The sequence below is a fragment of the Mus pahari genome, chromosome 15, assembly GCF_900095145.1.
Source record: "Mus pahari chromosome 15, PAHARI_EIJ_v1.1, whole genome shotgun sequence".
Lineage (NCBI taxonomy): Eukaryota > Metazoa > Chordata > Mammalia > Rodentia > Muridae > Mus > Mus pahari.
In genome coordinates this window covers 78,996,197-79,011,823 of record NC_034604.1, presented here as the reverse complement: position 1 = coordinate 79,011,823, position 15,627 = coordinate 78,996,197, and the positions used below count along the sequence as shown (strand labels likewise).

Genomic DNA, 15,627 nt, shown 5'->3' with positions numbered 1-15,627 from the left:
CCCATCGGAAGAACAACAGCCCACCAACCAGACCACCCAGAACTCCCAGGGACTAAGCCATCAACCAAGGAGTACACATGGCTCCAGCCGCATATGTAGCAGTGGATGGCCTTGTCAGACATCAATGGGAGGAGAGGTCCTTGGTCCTATGAAGGCGCGATAGATGTCCCAGTGTAGGGGAATCAAGGGTGGGGAAGTGGGTGTGGGAGTGGGTACGTGGAGGAATACCCTCATAGAAGCAGGGGGATGGGGATGGGATAGCGGGTTCCTGGGATGGGGAAAACTGGGTAAGAGGAAAATACTTGAAATGCAAATAAATGTAAAAAATAAAAAAATAAAGAAGTATAAGCAGGATAAAATTCAGACAATGTGAGTCAAAGAACCTTTTTAAAGTAAGTATTAATTAATAGCGAACGGGTATCTTCGTCATGAATATATAGTCTGTATATGATAGAAGTCAGATATCTCAGGTGTCCGTTTTGGAAGCACTTAAGTTTCCCATTGATTGCCTCTGAAGGAATTATGGGCCCACAAAAATAAATGTGTGCAGAAAGAAATAGCAATGGAACTTTATTTTAAAGGCTTTTACTGGACTACATCACTGCTTTGAAATAAACTCCTAAAATGTATTCTTGAAGTCATTCAAAACATCTTTCAGCAAGTGACATAAAGATTCAGCTGTTCATTTACAATTTGTACAAAACTGAACCAAGAAAATACAATAACATCTGAAAAAAAAAAAAAAAACAACAACACAGGCTTATTGATGCTGTTTTCCTTCATAAGCCTCTAAGAGAATGTAAATCCCTAACCTTTTCCTCATTAAGTCCTTCAATTACAAATAGATGAAAGATTAAAGAATCACTTGATTTACAAATATTAAATACGTGGTGTGGAAGAACCAGGTAGCCAGGCCTGTGACTGTAGACATGCCTCCTGGCCACACCCTGTTGTGTTCGATGGCACTTTTCCGACATTATGAATTATTCTCAACCAGGCAGACAGACACTAAACAAGAATGCATTGCTCTGCTTAATCCCTCCAGTGACTTCCCAGTCAAACAGAAGAAAACTGCCTTTAGAGCAACACCTAATCACTTCATCTGATTTCACCTCCCTGTCCTGTAATCATTCTCTTATCCTGTACCTAACATCTGGCTTCCTCAGAAATTCATCAAACCTGCTTCTTCTGAAATATCTTAGATGTTCATATCTCACCATGTTACTTTATCAATAGTGCTGTTAAAGCTTTGCCCCCTCAGACACAATATGATTCTTTCAACAATCTACCTCCATACTGGATTCCCTAATATGCTTATTTTTTTATAAACCAAGCCACAGTGACAACATGGCATATTTAGATATTCTGGCTGTTCTCTATTTGTTTTACACTATATTAACTAAAACACTTTTTATATGATAAAATGATTTTATGTAAATAATCTGTACATATGCAGTAAGTATTTATTGAATGAGTTGCTGGTTTTAGAGATGAATTTGCCATGATAATGTAAGCACCAAGAGGATAAAAAAAGACTGGTTTCTTTATGCTTTTCCTTTAAGCACCAAAGGTCTTGTCATTCAACAAGATATTCCATGTTTGAAATCATTGATTAAGTGATAGAAGTGATACTGCTCCATCATATTTACACAGATCATGTATGCTATATCTGACCAAAAAAATCACTACCTGAAAAAACATGGACTGTGCACAGGAGGTGTGAGGGCATGTGGATCTCGTATGGGATGTACTAGATGTACTAGCTCCATCTTCACTGCCACTTGCAGTTGGTCTAAGGCAGACAGAGTGCCACTTACACACGAGGAAATGTTTCCTTTATACTGAAAATATTAAATTGTCCAGAGACTCACCAGATGACCGTGGCATTTAATTTCAACACAAATTACCAGGATATCAAGAATATTATACTAAAGGTATTCTGTTTGGATACTGTGGGGAATTGGTATTAGTGTGTTTAACAGAAAGAACAAAGATATTTCGATCTTTCTTTGGTTTCTTATCACCTCTGTTTCTCTGTGCTTGCCCATGTGGTAGTCAGGAGTAAATTTTGGCTTCTCTCCAGTTCCAAGGAATGAAGGAAATTGTAAGGAGAAGGAATCAAATCATGGTTAAGTCTGTACTTTATCCACATTATTTTGAAAGTTTAAATATAGTCTTAGAATGAGATCTATGATTCTGAGAGGGTTATTAAACAGTTTGAAGTTTCAGTTTATCACTTGTAAAATGAAGCTGAAAAATCATTATTTTACAGTGCTTTCCTGAGAAATAACCAGATACCTGGAAACTAATTGGCACAGTGCATAATATAAATGTAACATTTAATAATATGGTTTTATTTATCAAACACAGAACTATTTGCTTATTGTCTACAATTCAAGGGCAATGATTATTTGTTTGTTTGTTTTTGTGCCTTCAGAATGAGCTAAATTTTCTATGATAATTTACTATGGGAGAGAGAGAGAGAGAGAGAGAGAGAGAGAGAGAGAGAGAGAGAGAGAGAGAGAGGGGAGAGTCGAGAGAGAGATAAGTATTGGAAATGTTGAGAATATTTTGTACGAAATGAATTTAATGAAAANTTGTTTTTGTGCCTTCAGAATGAGCTAAATTTTCTATGATAATTTACTATGAGAGAGAGAGAGAGAGAGAGAGAGAGAGAGAGAGAGAGAGAGAGAGAGAGAGAGAGAGGAGAGTCTATAAGAATCTAAGTTTTAGAAATGTTGAGAATATTTTGTACGAAATGAATTTAATGAAAAGGTAGCCTCTTTTGGTTTCTTCTGATTAGGCTAACACCCCCTCCTATATATTCTTAGGAAATTTCACCTGATTAGGAACGATAAAATCTACCCCCATATATTCTTAGGCTGTGGGAAAACACAGCTTTAAACAGACTACAGACAGAGTCAAATTTCACTAAATTCTATCAGCCTCCTTCAGTTGCCTGTTTTCTTCAGATAAAAGTAGGATGGTGATTGGCTCTAAACAGATTAAAATGCTTGTCACCAGGTGATTTGATTTCTCCTGTGGAGAAATTGAGGTTATATATTCTTAAACTTTTCAAGCTCTGTAGTTGATTAGTTAAAGTCAAAGCTGTTAATCCTCTCAGACAACAGTATAACTTCTAACAGAGCAGACCAGCCTCTCTCAGCTGCCCTTGAAGGCAACTGCAGGCTCCTACTTGGCTACAAATTTGAAGTAAACTTTATTTGTAGAGAAGAGTAAAACTGAACTGCAAAACTTCTGTAAAACTAAGAATGCCATCATTTGAGGGAAGAGGCAGCCTGGTGAATGAAAAAAAATATTTACCAGCCGTACATCTGACAGAGGGTTAGTATATAGAACAACAAAGAACTCAAAAAACTAAACACCAATAATAGAAACAACTCAGCTATCAATTGGGACATAGAACTACAAAGAAAATTCACAGAAGAAAAATATCCAAGGATTATTTAAAAAGTTTTCAGCACCCCCTGCCAACATGGAAACATAAATTAAAACTTCAATTTTATTTTATCCCATTCAGAATGAGTAAAAATAAAAATACAAATGTTGTACAAGTTCTAGCCTGGTATCACCCTTGGTAGGAGGACAAACTCTTATGAATATTATAGAAATCAGTGTGGAGTTTCATCGAAATGCTAGAAAGAGATGTGACATATAATCTTGGTATATACCATGTCTGCGTCTATCCCTAACACACTTTATGTTTTATTAAGATATACTTCCTCATCTATGGTAGGTTTTGCTCAGTTTATAATAAGCAAGGAATGAAACACTCAAAATTCCCATCAACAAATGATGAATAGTGAAAATGTGCTTACATATACATAATAGTATTCAATAGTAAAAATTTCCGGATCACAGGTAAATGGATGGAGCTGGAAATCATCATTCTGAGATAACCTAGACTGCAAAAGACAAATGACACATGTTTGTTTCTCAAATATGATTGCTAGAAAGAACATACTCATTACCCAATAACAAGTGCTCATTCCTGCAAATATACATACATATACATGTAACATTATATAGACTGAACTGCTTATATTTAGTAATATACATATATACATATATATTCCTAAATACATATATTCAAATACATATATGTATGCAACAACAAATAGTTAAAATATCTAATGAAACTGAAAGATAACAAGGAAGAGTATATGGAAACAAGGAGGAAAAGGAAAGGGAACTAATTTAATTATGTCATAATATCAAGAATAAAAGAAATAATGAAAAATGTGAATGCTACCTTTGAACCATTAGATATGTATATTTAAATGGAAATGCTCATAGAAGACAAGAAATTAGTTAGGGGTACATGGGGGTTAGTAATGTAAGAGGAATGGGGTGTAGATGGTAGGAAGGGGGAAAGGAAAATCATGGAGCAGAATGGGTTAAATTGGATGGGAAATAAGCAGACTTCACAGGAAAGGAAGTATAAGTAGAGCCAACTAATACTAAAGACACTTTTTAAAGCTGTATATAAATTTAGTGCTATAAAATCTTCCTAAAATGTGTACTTATTTACATGAGAATGTAGTGTAATTGGTGTTACCCTGCCAAGGGGTCTCTAGGTACCATAAGCGACCAATTAAATATCTAGTGCCAGATATGAGTTACCTCTTTATAAATCAATGGTCAGTGGGTTCCCAAAGACGCCTCTCCCCAATAAACATAAGCTCTTGCATTGATCTTGGCTACTCTTCAAATTTTGACCCTATGTCTGTATTACTGAAGACAGAACATAGTTGAGTCACAGAAAATGCAGAAATCAAGCTGCTATTAATCTGGAAGATTCAATACCACTGGCTTGCATCGGCAGCGCTGGAAACTTCTCTGTATGCTGCCCAGGGTACAAGTCAATAAGTCAATAGTCACACCTAGCTGTGAACCTTAAAAGATACAATCATGGGTGACCTGGAAAGACATACACATGAGTGTGATAATGGTAGCATGAATATTATATGTGCAAGCAAGTACTTTCTGACTGTTTTAAGGCCTAGTTCACAGTACATGTGTGGGCACTGTTAACTGGGCCTAAACCAAGTAGCTTGTTAAATTGTAGGCCCTGGGGTATGGGCACTGTTTAACATCATTGTTCTGCTAAGTGGACATTATAAACTGATCTCTACATTCTCATCTTTATACATATAGATTAGTACATTTTTAAATCCTCCATTAGAGAAACTTCCTTCTGCGATAGATGGTTCATACAAAGACCTGTAATTGGCCAAAACAGAGACTAAGAGACTATGGGGTGCTCAGCATTAAATGGAGCATTTATACCACACCTTCTCCTTCCAAGGTTAAGGGATCATCATTTAACCAGAAACATTGTAAGAGGTAGAAAGTGGTAGATGTTTGCAGAATAGTGTTTGCAGGACATTACCAGACATTGTTTGCATGGTGTGCAGTAATTGTGATTTTACAAGGTGTACAAAATCAGGCAAATCAATGTTCAATGGGTGGAGGAGGAGCATATCAAGTTTTCCCCTTAACTGATCAATGTGTCAATTGATGTTTTCTGAGCAAGGAAGATTCAGCTTTCTCAAGGCATGTGACCCCTCAGAGGCTACACATACTACATTACATAGTCCTATACTCACGCAGGTACAGGTAACCAGAAGTAGACTAAATGAGTTTACAAATAGATTATATAAAACTGAAAAGGAAAATGACTAGCATAAAAGGAATCAGAGAGGAGGGAAACAGGGTAAATTTGTTCAAAACACTTGTAAATGTATACAATTCTCAAACAATTAAAAAATCATTAAAAAAAAGTATAGAAGTGGATGCTCACAGTCAGCTATTGGATGGAACACAGGGCCCACAATGGAGCAGCTAGAGAAAGTACCCAAGGAGCTGAAGGGGTCTGCAACTCTGTGGGTGCAACAACAATACGAACTAACCAGTACCCTCTGAGCTCCTGTCTCTAGCTGCATATGTAGCAGAAGATGGCCTAATCGGCCATCATTGGGAAGAGAGGCCCCTTGGTCTTGCAAACTTTATATGCCCCAGTACAGGGGAATGCCAGGGCCAAGAAGTGGGAGTGAGTGGGTAGGGTAGCAAGCAGGGTGGGGGGAGGGTATGGGGAACTTTTGGGATAGCATTTGAAATGTAAATGAGGAAAATATCTAATAAAATAATTTTAAAAACTTCTGTGGTGCATCAAGATGGATTATAAAGGGTCTTAAAACAGACTACAAGGGATACCAATGAAGATGATCCTCTTCCACAGGAATGCCATTTTAGTATAAAGGACTTGTGCCTAAAAACTGATGTGAAAATCAATTTACCCACAGGAAGAATATTTTATTGGTTATGGAATAGGCAAAGCAGCAATAAAATTAATATTTTATGGTACATAGTTAATGTTCCATAAATAAACTTGTCAAATACTTCTTTCTTATAGGAAGTTCAGCCAGGCAAATTGTCATAAATTAAACAAATTTATCTCTAGAAAGAATTTCACAATGCCCTCAGGAAGGGAAAAGGAAATCAATTAAAATTCACTGTTAGTTCCATAGTCTTTAAAGTATAAAAGACATGAAATATGCCAAAAGATTAATGGAACCAATCACACAGGTTGAATGGCAAAAAACAAACAGGAGATTTGATTGACACATAGAGACTATAGTCAGTTTCTTCCCGAATGTTCTAGACTTGAGGGTACAAGGAAGGTAAGAATAGTTCCTTCAAAACCTACACACCAGGAAAGGGGCCTTACAGAATGCTCCAAGGTGGTCACTTAACCTGGGACTCATCTGCAGAATAGTCAGGTATAATGAGCAACAGCAGAGTTGAGCAAGCAAACAAATCGACTTTGATGTTCTCAGGGTATTGTTAATATTAGTTTCCTGACCTCTGAAGTTCCTAAAAGGCAAGGTTACCATGGCTCAGCTGATAGAAAACCTGGTCAGCTGAGAGAGAAAACACCTGGCAGAATCTGAGTTTTTCAAAGTAGGGTGCTTTGAAGGTGAGTTTTGGATGTGGCATGTAGCCTTATCCTTTGAAAAGTAAAACCCATAGACAAGAGATTGCAAAAAAAAACAAAACAAACAAAAAACAAACAAACAAACAAACAAAAACCTTCTGATCATCATGATATATGTGAAAGACATAAGTTATTGTGATTACAGAGTCAATACACTTATTTTCATCAGTAATAACCAATCAGGTAGATACAAAAGTTTCACTTAGAAGAGATGCCTTTTACCAAGGTAGAGTACAAAATGGAAAAATAGAGAAAAGTAAAGTCTTTTCCCTGCTGCCTGTGATCTTGTGTTTTTTTACATTTTTACTCATGCTGTTGGTTGCTTTTGTGGAGAGTTCCTTCAAACGATTTATCCTTTTCTGTGTCACAAGATGAAATTGAGAAGCTTTCAGGGGTGTTTTAGGTAACACACATGCAGTACAAACTGCAACTAAAATCTGAACTTTTGGAAATATAACCATGGCAGTGTACAACATTATGATGTCATAAATATGTCCACAAGACTATTCTCACCTCCCTAACTGTCTGGACAAATGTGGAACAATTGTCCGTGGTTGAAAATAGAACTCCCCTTTCTATGTTTAGGTTTGTGAACAAATTGACAACTATGCCATTGGGGTAACTTAAGAGCCCCCGTTCCACTGCTGCTCACACTTACTAGTGATAAACAGCATTTGATATGAAGGTGCAAAGAAAGTTGTCCTGGAGGAAATGGCATCCACAGGATGTCAGATTCAATGGCTTCTGGAAGTCACATGTTTTATCCAGGCATAAGAAATGAATGTCTTTTCCTGCTGTCTTTTATAGGTGTGTAGGCACCGTGTCAATTAGAAAATGAAGTTTACACACAACTTGAGAAAATGATTTATTTTTACAATGCATCATAGAATATAAAAAATATCTTCCAGTGCATGATCACTTGGTCTTGACATTTTCATGTGAAAAGAAGCTTTTATGATACACATTTTACAGATGAGTAAACACAAAATTATGGGGCAATATGGATATGTTTCAACTTCTATTGATGAAGTACACTAATTAACAGAGTTATATTTGCACAATGGTGGAAAACACTGTAGTAGTTAGTCAGCTCAGTATAAGAAATGAACTCACTACTTCCAGAGTCTTATAAAAATTATAAACCAGTTCACTTTCCTTGACTGCACAAAAGCTAATACTATACATTGTTTATAGTGGTTTCATTCAAAGAATCACACTCTTTTTTTGGTTTAACGTAAAGATTTAATGTGAATCTCTGAGAATGGACTTTGTCATGTGACACTCAGTATGTTTCCGAGTTAACCATAACCATGGAATTAACATATTGTAGAAAATAAACAGGATGGCAAGACATAGTCCTGCCCCTCCAACCGTCTGTTACCTTTAATGTCTTATTATCCATCATATTAACTGAATTCAGTATGTGTTATTCTGTACTTAGTAAGCATACTGGCTTCAGAGAAGTCTCCATTCACACCATCCCAAAATACACAAAGTTCATCTTTGAACAAAACGCAAACTCTGGGCTAAACACCTAGTATGCTCAGAAACACACAACCAACTCTGTCTACTGTTGGAACCATATTTTCTCTAACCCTTCATTACTTGTCATCCAAATCAAGTAATCGTCCTCAAGCCTATGTATGACCTAATTACTCTAAACACAAATGTTTCCCTGCATATGTTGGCAATGGTCTCTTTCACTGTCTTCTCAGGAAGCCTACACTTTATAGGGCTCATGTGATGCTCATAAGAAAATGCTATTGTCATATTACAACTTCTCACATCTTGAGTATACCATATCATGTCTATTTTATTTGCTCAATAGTCAATTATATTTTGTGTTCAACAGATGAGAGGGACCCAGGAAAATCTAATTAGTGTTTTGAGATGGGTAACATGGTAAGAAATATTGTGAGTGGAAGTGTCTTCCTTCTATAATTCTAAGCACCGTTCCTCCACCAGTCTCCACCATTATCCTTTTTTCCAAATGTGCTGAAGAAGAGAATTCGGTATACAGATTGCACAGACACCCCCTTTTCCCCCACAAAAATCTAGCAATATTTATATAAGTTTAACTCTAGGGAAAGTGAATAAAGAATACAAATTTAATAATGTGATACAAAAGGAATAATTTTATTTTAAATAACTTACACATCATATGTCCTGGTAAGCTGTAAGTTTTGTTTGAGTATTGGTGAGTAACAAGAGACACCCCCAAACAATTTTTCAATGAATGGCTGGAAAATAGCATGGCTCAGCAATTGAAGAGAGAAAGATGATCGGGACAAAGGATGAGCTGGCTGCACAACTGTCCTGATTCCCAAAGAGAAAAGCAACAACGGTACGCTCATGCTGGGCCACATGAACGAGGAACTTCTTTAAATGCTCCAAGCAAATGACAGAAGCTTGATGAAGCTTGCTTTTGCATTTGTTTCCTGACATAAGGAAATGAAGGGATGTTAGAGAAAAGCATGTCCCTCTTTAGGAAAACAACAGAAAGCACATAGTTTGGTGCCCCAGGGTAAGTACTAAGTTGTGTTCCTGATGTTACTTATTTATTTCTTCCCTTTATTTCTCTGTTGGGTTTACTCAAATAATATCATTTAGTTAAATTTTAGAACAATCTAAATTCATTACAAGATGAATAGTTACAATTCTAAATTAAAAGTTGCTTTGGAATTATTGAGTTGTATAGGTGATTAAAAAACACGTTTTTGGTTTGTTTGTTTTTTTAAGAAAAAAATTTCTATGTTATTTCTCTCTCCAATCTTTTTAAAGGAAATATAAGGAATGTTATCTAAAGAAATAAGGAACAACTAATTAACTCAAGTTCCATTTATCATATTCTTTTACCTACTTGATGATATTTTGTCTTCATCTTTCTCATCAAGCAGTAATAAATATTGTTTAATGGAGGAATGAATGCATAGCAACTAACCCTTGTGCTCATTAGATGAAAAACCTCACTGTCTCTATTATATCGATTTAGGATTCAGATGAATTTTAAATCACTTATTTATTTCACTTCCCTACAGAATTGAAAATTACTATCATTCAAACTGGATAGTATCATTTATTTGACTATCAAAAAATGATGCTGTTTGTTGTTGTTACTCAAAGGTGATGAGACTCAGAACAATATTATCCAACTTATTTCAATACATTTAGTTGAAGGAAATCCATTCTTGATCTAAAAATAAAATAAGCAAAACTTGTATTGTAAGAAAATCTTGACTTTCTTTGGGGAACACATAAGAAGCTAATGCAAAGCTTAAGAGAATATTGACATAATGCAGAACAAACTTACAATGTTGGGAGGCAGAATTGTTAATCTATTCAATGCTCTTAAATATTTGTAATAGAACAAAAATTAGGTAAAAGAATCAGCATCTCTAGGACAGGGCTGATTCTCCTCTAAAGACTTGGTGACATTGATCTCCAGTTATGCTTACTGCACATTTTAATTATATGACTAAATTAAGTTGTGACAAATCAAATATCTGGTCTATTTTGTGAAATGATGCATAAAATATGTATGTTTATAAAAACAAGTATAGAAAAAAATCAGAATTAGACATCAAAACATTAACCTTGTGTTGAGTAACTGCACTGCCCTTGGACAGAATTACAAAGCTTAACTCAGGCTGACATGGGTATTTCAAGTAACATGGGATACCACCAAAATTATAAAGACTGAATCAACAAATTTACATGGTGATGTATTTAAAGGGAGCTCATTGAATCAATATAACTCTTATGCTAGTTTATTTGAATTCACTTTGTGAATAAAATATTAATTGATAAACTTGTTTGATGGTTTTGAAGACTTCTTTCTACAATAAGTGTTATGCATTTTTTAAGACTGTCCAAAGGTTGTTATTAAAGCAAAAAAGTCTGATGTAGTTATTATTTATTTTTAATGTCAGAAATCTCAGTATTGGACTTTATGAAGGCACCTGTAGGGAGCTCCAAAATATACCTGAAACCTTTTCTGGACTCTCACATCTCTATTACAAGATAGCATCTCTAATGGGGACAATCACAGGCCTCAAGGACTCTGGACAGTGATCCTAGAATCTCCTCTCTTGACAAGTCAATATCTGTAAGCTGACTGATCATCATCCATAAGGATGCACATCTTCTAAAAGGGATTATTTTTCCCATGGAATAATCATAATCAAATACATGTAAGTCATCCATCCTTAAATTTATACTTAATTCAGTTTGATGTAAAAAAAAGAAGGTATCCATTTAGTGGGTTTGAGGCATAAATACCTCTAAGCTTTGAATAAGCAGATCTGTAGGATTTTATAGATCTATAAAAATTTGGAAAAAGCCTGTAAATCTACATGACAGGTGCAAGGAGATGTATCTACTCAATTTAGTTGTCTTCATTATTGTATAATGAAACACACAGGGACACATATGTCATATATCTTTGAGATTCTTCATTCAAGGTTAATAATGTCCAATGAGGACCCCTAAAGAGATGACATAAACCAAAATAGTAGAACTAATTTAAATAATAATCTGGAGTGTCAACTATTAATTAATGTGCACAACATTACATGTGACAACAAATAATTTGGCTAGCAAAATGGGTAAAGGTGAATTTTTATCAAGATATGTATAAAGTATCATGCTAAAGAAAGATAATATTCATTATGTCAGTACATTTTCTTCTGGGACAATTTGATAAATTAATTCAAAGAATGATCCTTTGTATGCTATTTTCTTTTTATGAGCATATGTGTGGTGTTTGTGTGCATACGTGTGTGTGTGTGTGTGTGTGTGTGTGTGTGTGTGTGTGTGTGTGTGTGTGTGTAGGCCAGAAGTCCACACTGAGCATCATCTTCACTTAGTTTTCACTGTTTGCTAAGGGAGGAGCTCTTGCTGAGTTCAGGCTTCTCACTTTCAGCTAGTTTAGTTAAATGGTTTGCCCTACTCTGTCTTCATATAGCTGCAATTACAGGTCAGCCACCAAGTACTCCTGTCCGTGTGCTGCAAGTACTCCACAAGGTAAGTTGATGATGTTTCCAATATTCGAAAATAGCTGTATTTCTTTAGTTAGTTTTTTCTATTATAATTTACTTTATCTCCGTTTACTTGTTGTTGATGTTTTCTTTTATTTATATTGTAATATATACTGGATTGGCCTCCTATTAGGACCATATGACAAGGAATACCCTTTAGATTGTAAATGCTGCTCCAGATGTTGTGTTAGACCAGATTTCTTTGCCTTTTGAAGGCCCTGGTTTTATTATTGAGAATTTGGCATTTTGAAAGTACTAAGCGGGTTTACTGTAATTGTAATTTTAAATTTAATTGTCTAAGAATATAATTTTTTATTTAAAAGGTATCCATTCAGTGTTTATGAGGATGCATATAATTCAACAGAACTTCTGTGTGCTATAAGGGTTTTAGATTCTCTGTATGAAACTTATTGCAACCATTAAGCGTTCAGGTATAGGTGTGTATGGGTAAGAAGTAACTCAGAATGGTATAGTTCCGTCATAAAATGGTCTATGACTTTTAAGGGTTGACTTAGACTTTTAATATAAAAGAAGATACTTGTAAGATGTTAATAATCAAATATGTAGGGAAGTAAGCCTCAGTATCAAATGGCATCCTGTAACCTAGAGAGTGGAGAGTGTTGAAAGTAACAAATGATGTACTTATGTAACTCTGCTTTTTATCACAGTAGAAGAAACAATTCTCTTAACTCAAATTAGGAAATTATTATACATTTTATATATATTTATATAAAAGTTACAAGTAGCAAGCATATGACACAAAGAAATGGAACAGTAACAGCAGTATTTGAGAATGCATGCTTTTTACAATGTGTCTAATAAAGAGGGCATTTTTTTCCAACCTAAATATCCAGTACTGACATGCAGGGTATTTTCTCAAACTGTCAGTTCAGTCATATTGCTAAGTGCTTAATCAAACGAAATTCTGTTGTAGAGTTTGAATGGTAAAATACCTGATTTCAAAAAGCCATTTGTGAAACTCGGTATCTTCCCTTGGTAAAAACAAAAAGGAAGGCAGGGATACATAGAAACAATAAGGGCGGAGACGAAGAGAAAGACAGAAGGGGAGAGAGAGATTTGTCTTATTGCAATCTAGATTTTACTCATTATGTTTTACTCAATTTAATTATAACAAAACAACAGGTGTGCACAGTCCATTGAACCTCTAGATGGTGTTTTCATGATCCACTTTAGCATTTTTCACTGAAGCTTGCTCAAAACCACGCAGGAATGCACTATTTTCAAGCAGTCTATATAATGAAAACAATGGACATGTAACACAAAGTTCACCCAAAGTTGTGTTTTTTTTCTTTTCCCACAGATCACATAAGTACAATCATATAACAAAGACACGCAAACAACATATAAATAATATGAAAATGACAGTAAACATAAAGCTGGGGTAGTCTCAATCAGGAACTAATTTCTTCTTCAAGTTTCCGTAAATCTCAGAATGTATTTAAAACCTAAGGAGCACTTGGTGATCAGCAACCAAATTAGGAAATGGACACATCATTGTGCAGCAGCAGGGAGTCTTGCCGAAGGAATAACACATGTCTGTAACTCTTAAGTTTGGATAAAGGCAGTGGAATGAATTTAGAAATATGTCCACTTTTCACAATTCACTACGGAATTTTCTTTTCACAGTCCCCATGTTTGTATAAATAGTTCTTCTCTGAAAATAAAGCACAGTTAAAACATTTTCTCCCAATGGGAAAAAAAAATGCGACAAACACACCAACTTATTAAGGTCATACTGAGCATGGAATGCATTCTTCTAGTTCAAGAACTGTTGGTAAGCTTGAGGAGTTTTGAGAGATTAGCTGTGAAGCAAATTTAATTGGAGATGAATTAGGGTAAAATAAACACAGGCGACCAAGTGAAGATGTAAAACTGGTGTGATGTTTCATGACACATAGATGCACGTGTGGACAGTTGAAGGTTATGAGGCTTTTAAAGATAAAACATTCTTTAAAATTTATGAAATAAAATTTGATCAACATGACACATTTAATTTTAATGAGATAAGCTAACTGTTAATGCAAAAATAAAAGTCACATAAATTGTATGAATATTACCAAATACTTGGTGTTACAAATCAAATAGATTATAGTCAAATTATATCAATAATTGCCACTCTAATGCTTTAGTTTCCTTAAGAGTGAATATTCTTATATTTGATGATTCAAAAACATAGGTATCTTGCACTAGTTCTTGAGGAAACATTTGCTTTTATCATCTTTATCTTACAATGTATTAGCTAATTCTGTTGTTGAAAAATGCATGATGGAAGAATATTAAAATTTATTATTAAGCTATCTATCCTAAGAATAGTCACTCCATTACCATTGCATCCACTATACTTCTAAATATGAAATGCCATGAGAAAGGTAGCTTAAGAAATAATGAGCACACACCACATGCCCTGAAATACTATGAGACAATTACAGTGAAACAGAGCAAGATAAAATATACCAAGGGGAGAAGGAGCCAAGCGCATTTGCTTACCTTGAATTTTCGTTTTAGACCCTAGTTGTGTTGTATTCAGATTCATGTTTGCTTAGGGACCCAATGAGGCAGAACCTGGAATGTTACGGCTATTTCATTCAACAAAGTAATACTTGGACAATATATAAATACATATATTTTCTTAACAAACATTCCTAAAGTTAATAAAGCAACAAGAACAATGGTATTACAAGAGCATGCAAAATATATTAAATCAAAATAGATATTTTATAATTTATGAATAAAATCTCTATATCTATATAATTAGGTAAAGTATAGAAAACATGCAAACACAGCATAACTCAACTTGATATGTTTTGGAATTTAAAAATACACTATTAATTTCTAACTTTTATGTCCAAATACTTATATTCATCTTGGGGATATTAATATATAACACACAATATTTTATATATGTTGTCGTGGTTTGTATATTCTTGGACCAGGGAGTGGCACCATCTAGGGGTGTGGCCTGGTTGGAATAGGTGTGTCACTGTGGGTGTAAAATTGGTACCAGCATAGTGGGGTATTCCTGTGACAACCTGACAATGCTTTGGGGACTTTGGAACCCAAAGTCCATGTGGAAGGACTTTGGAACTTTGGGCTAGAAGATCTATTTGGTGTTAATAACTCTGTGGGATGTTGTGTAGGAGCTTGGAAGATAATGTTGAGGACAGCGCAGAAGATGGAGGCCTGGCTTGTGAAATTTCAGGGGGAAGGTTAAATACTCTTTTCAGGACCATTTTTTGATTGCTTAAGATTCTTTAGTTCTGGTTAGCTGGGGCTGAAGAATCAGCTGTGATTAACAAGATACCAGAACTAATAAAGCAAAACCTTTGCATTTCTGGGGCCATTGATGCTGGTTAGCTGGAGCTAAGAAAGTAGCTGTGATTAAGAAGATTAAGACGAGACCAGCATCACTGAGGTGAAATCTTCTGGGAAGTGTTTTCTGAGAGCACAGAGGCTGTGTTCCAGACATAGCCAAGGTTATACCTTNTGCTGTGGCTGGACTTGGTAATGTGTAAGAGTTACCCAGGTGATACTGGTTTTGAAGGCATGAAGGGG

The 15,627-nt window shown here is 35.2% G+C and overlaps 1 protein-coding gene across 5 annotated transcripts in view; it reads right to left on the bottom strand.

The window, feature by feature from the left end:
- Positions 1-3,815: 3,815 nt before the first annotated feature.
- Positions 3,816-15,627, bottom strand: part of Neto1 (neuropilin and tolloid like 1) — a 115,816-nt gene continuing 104,004 nt past the window's right edge. For 2 of the 5 annotated variants that reach the window (XM_029546947.1, XM_029546944.1), the window contains 2 exons: positions 14,563-14,637; positions 7,536-13,877 (listed from right to left, as the gene is read on the bottom strand). In XM_029546947.1, coding sequence (XP_029402807.1) covers positions 14,577-14,637 — 61 coding nt within the window. In that variant the 3' untranslated portion in view covers positions 7,536-13,877; positions 14,563-14,576. Of the gene's footprint in view, positions 3,927-7,535; positions 13,878-14,562; positions 14,638-15,627 lie in introns of those variants that run through there. The other 3 variants (XM_029546946.1, XM_029546945.1, XM_021214773.2) reach the window with 3 other exon arrangements.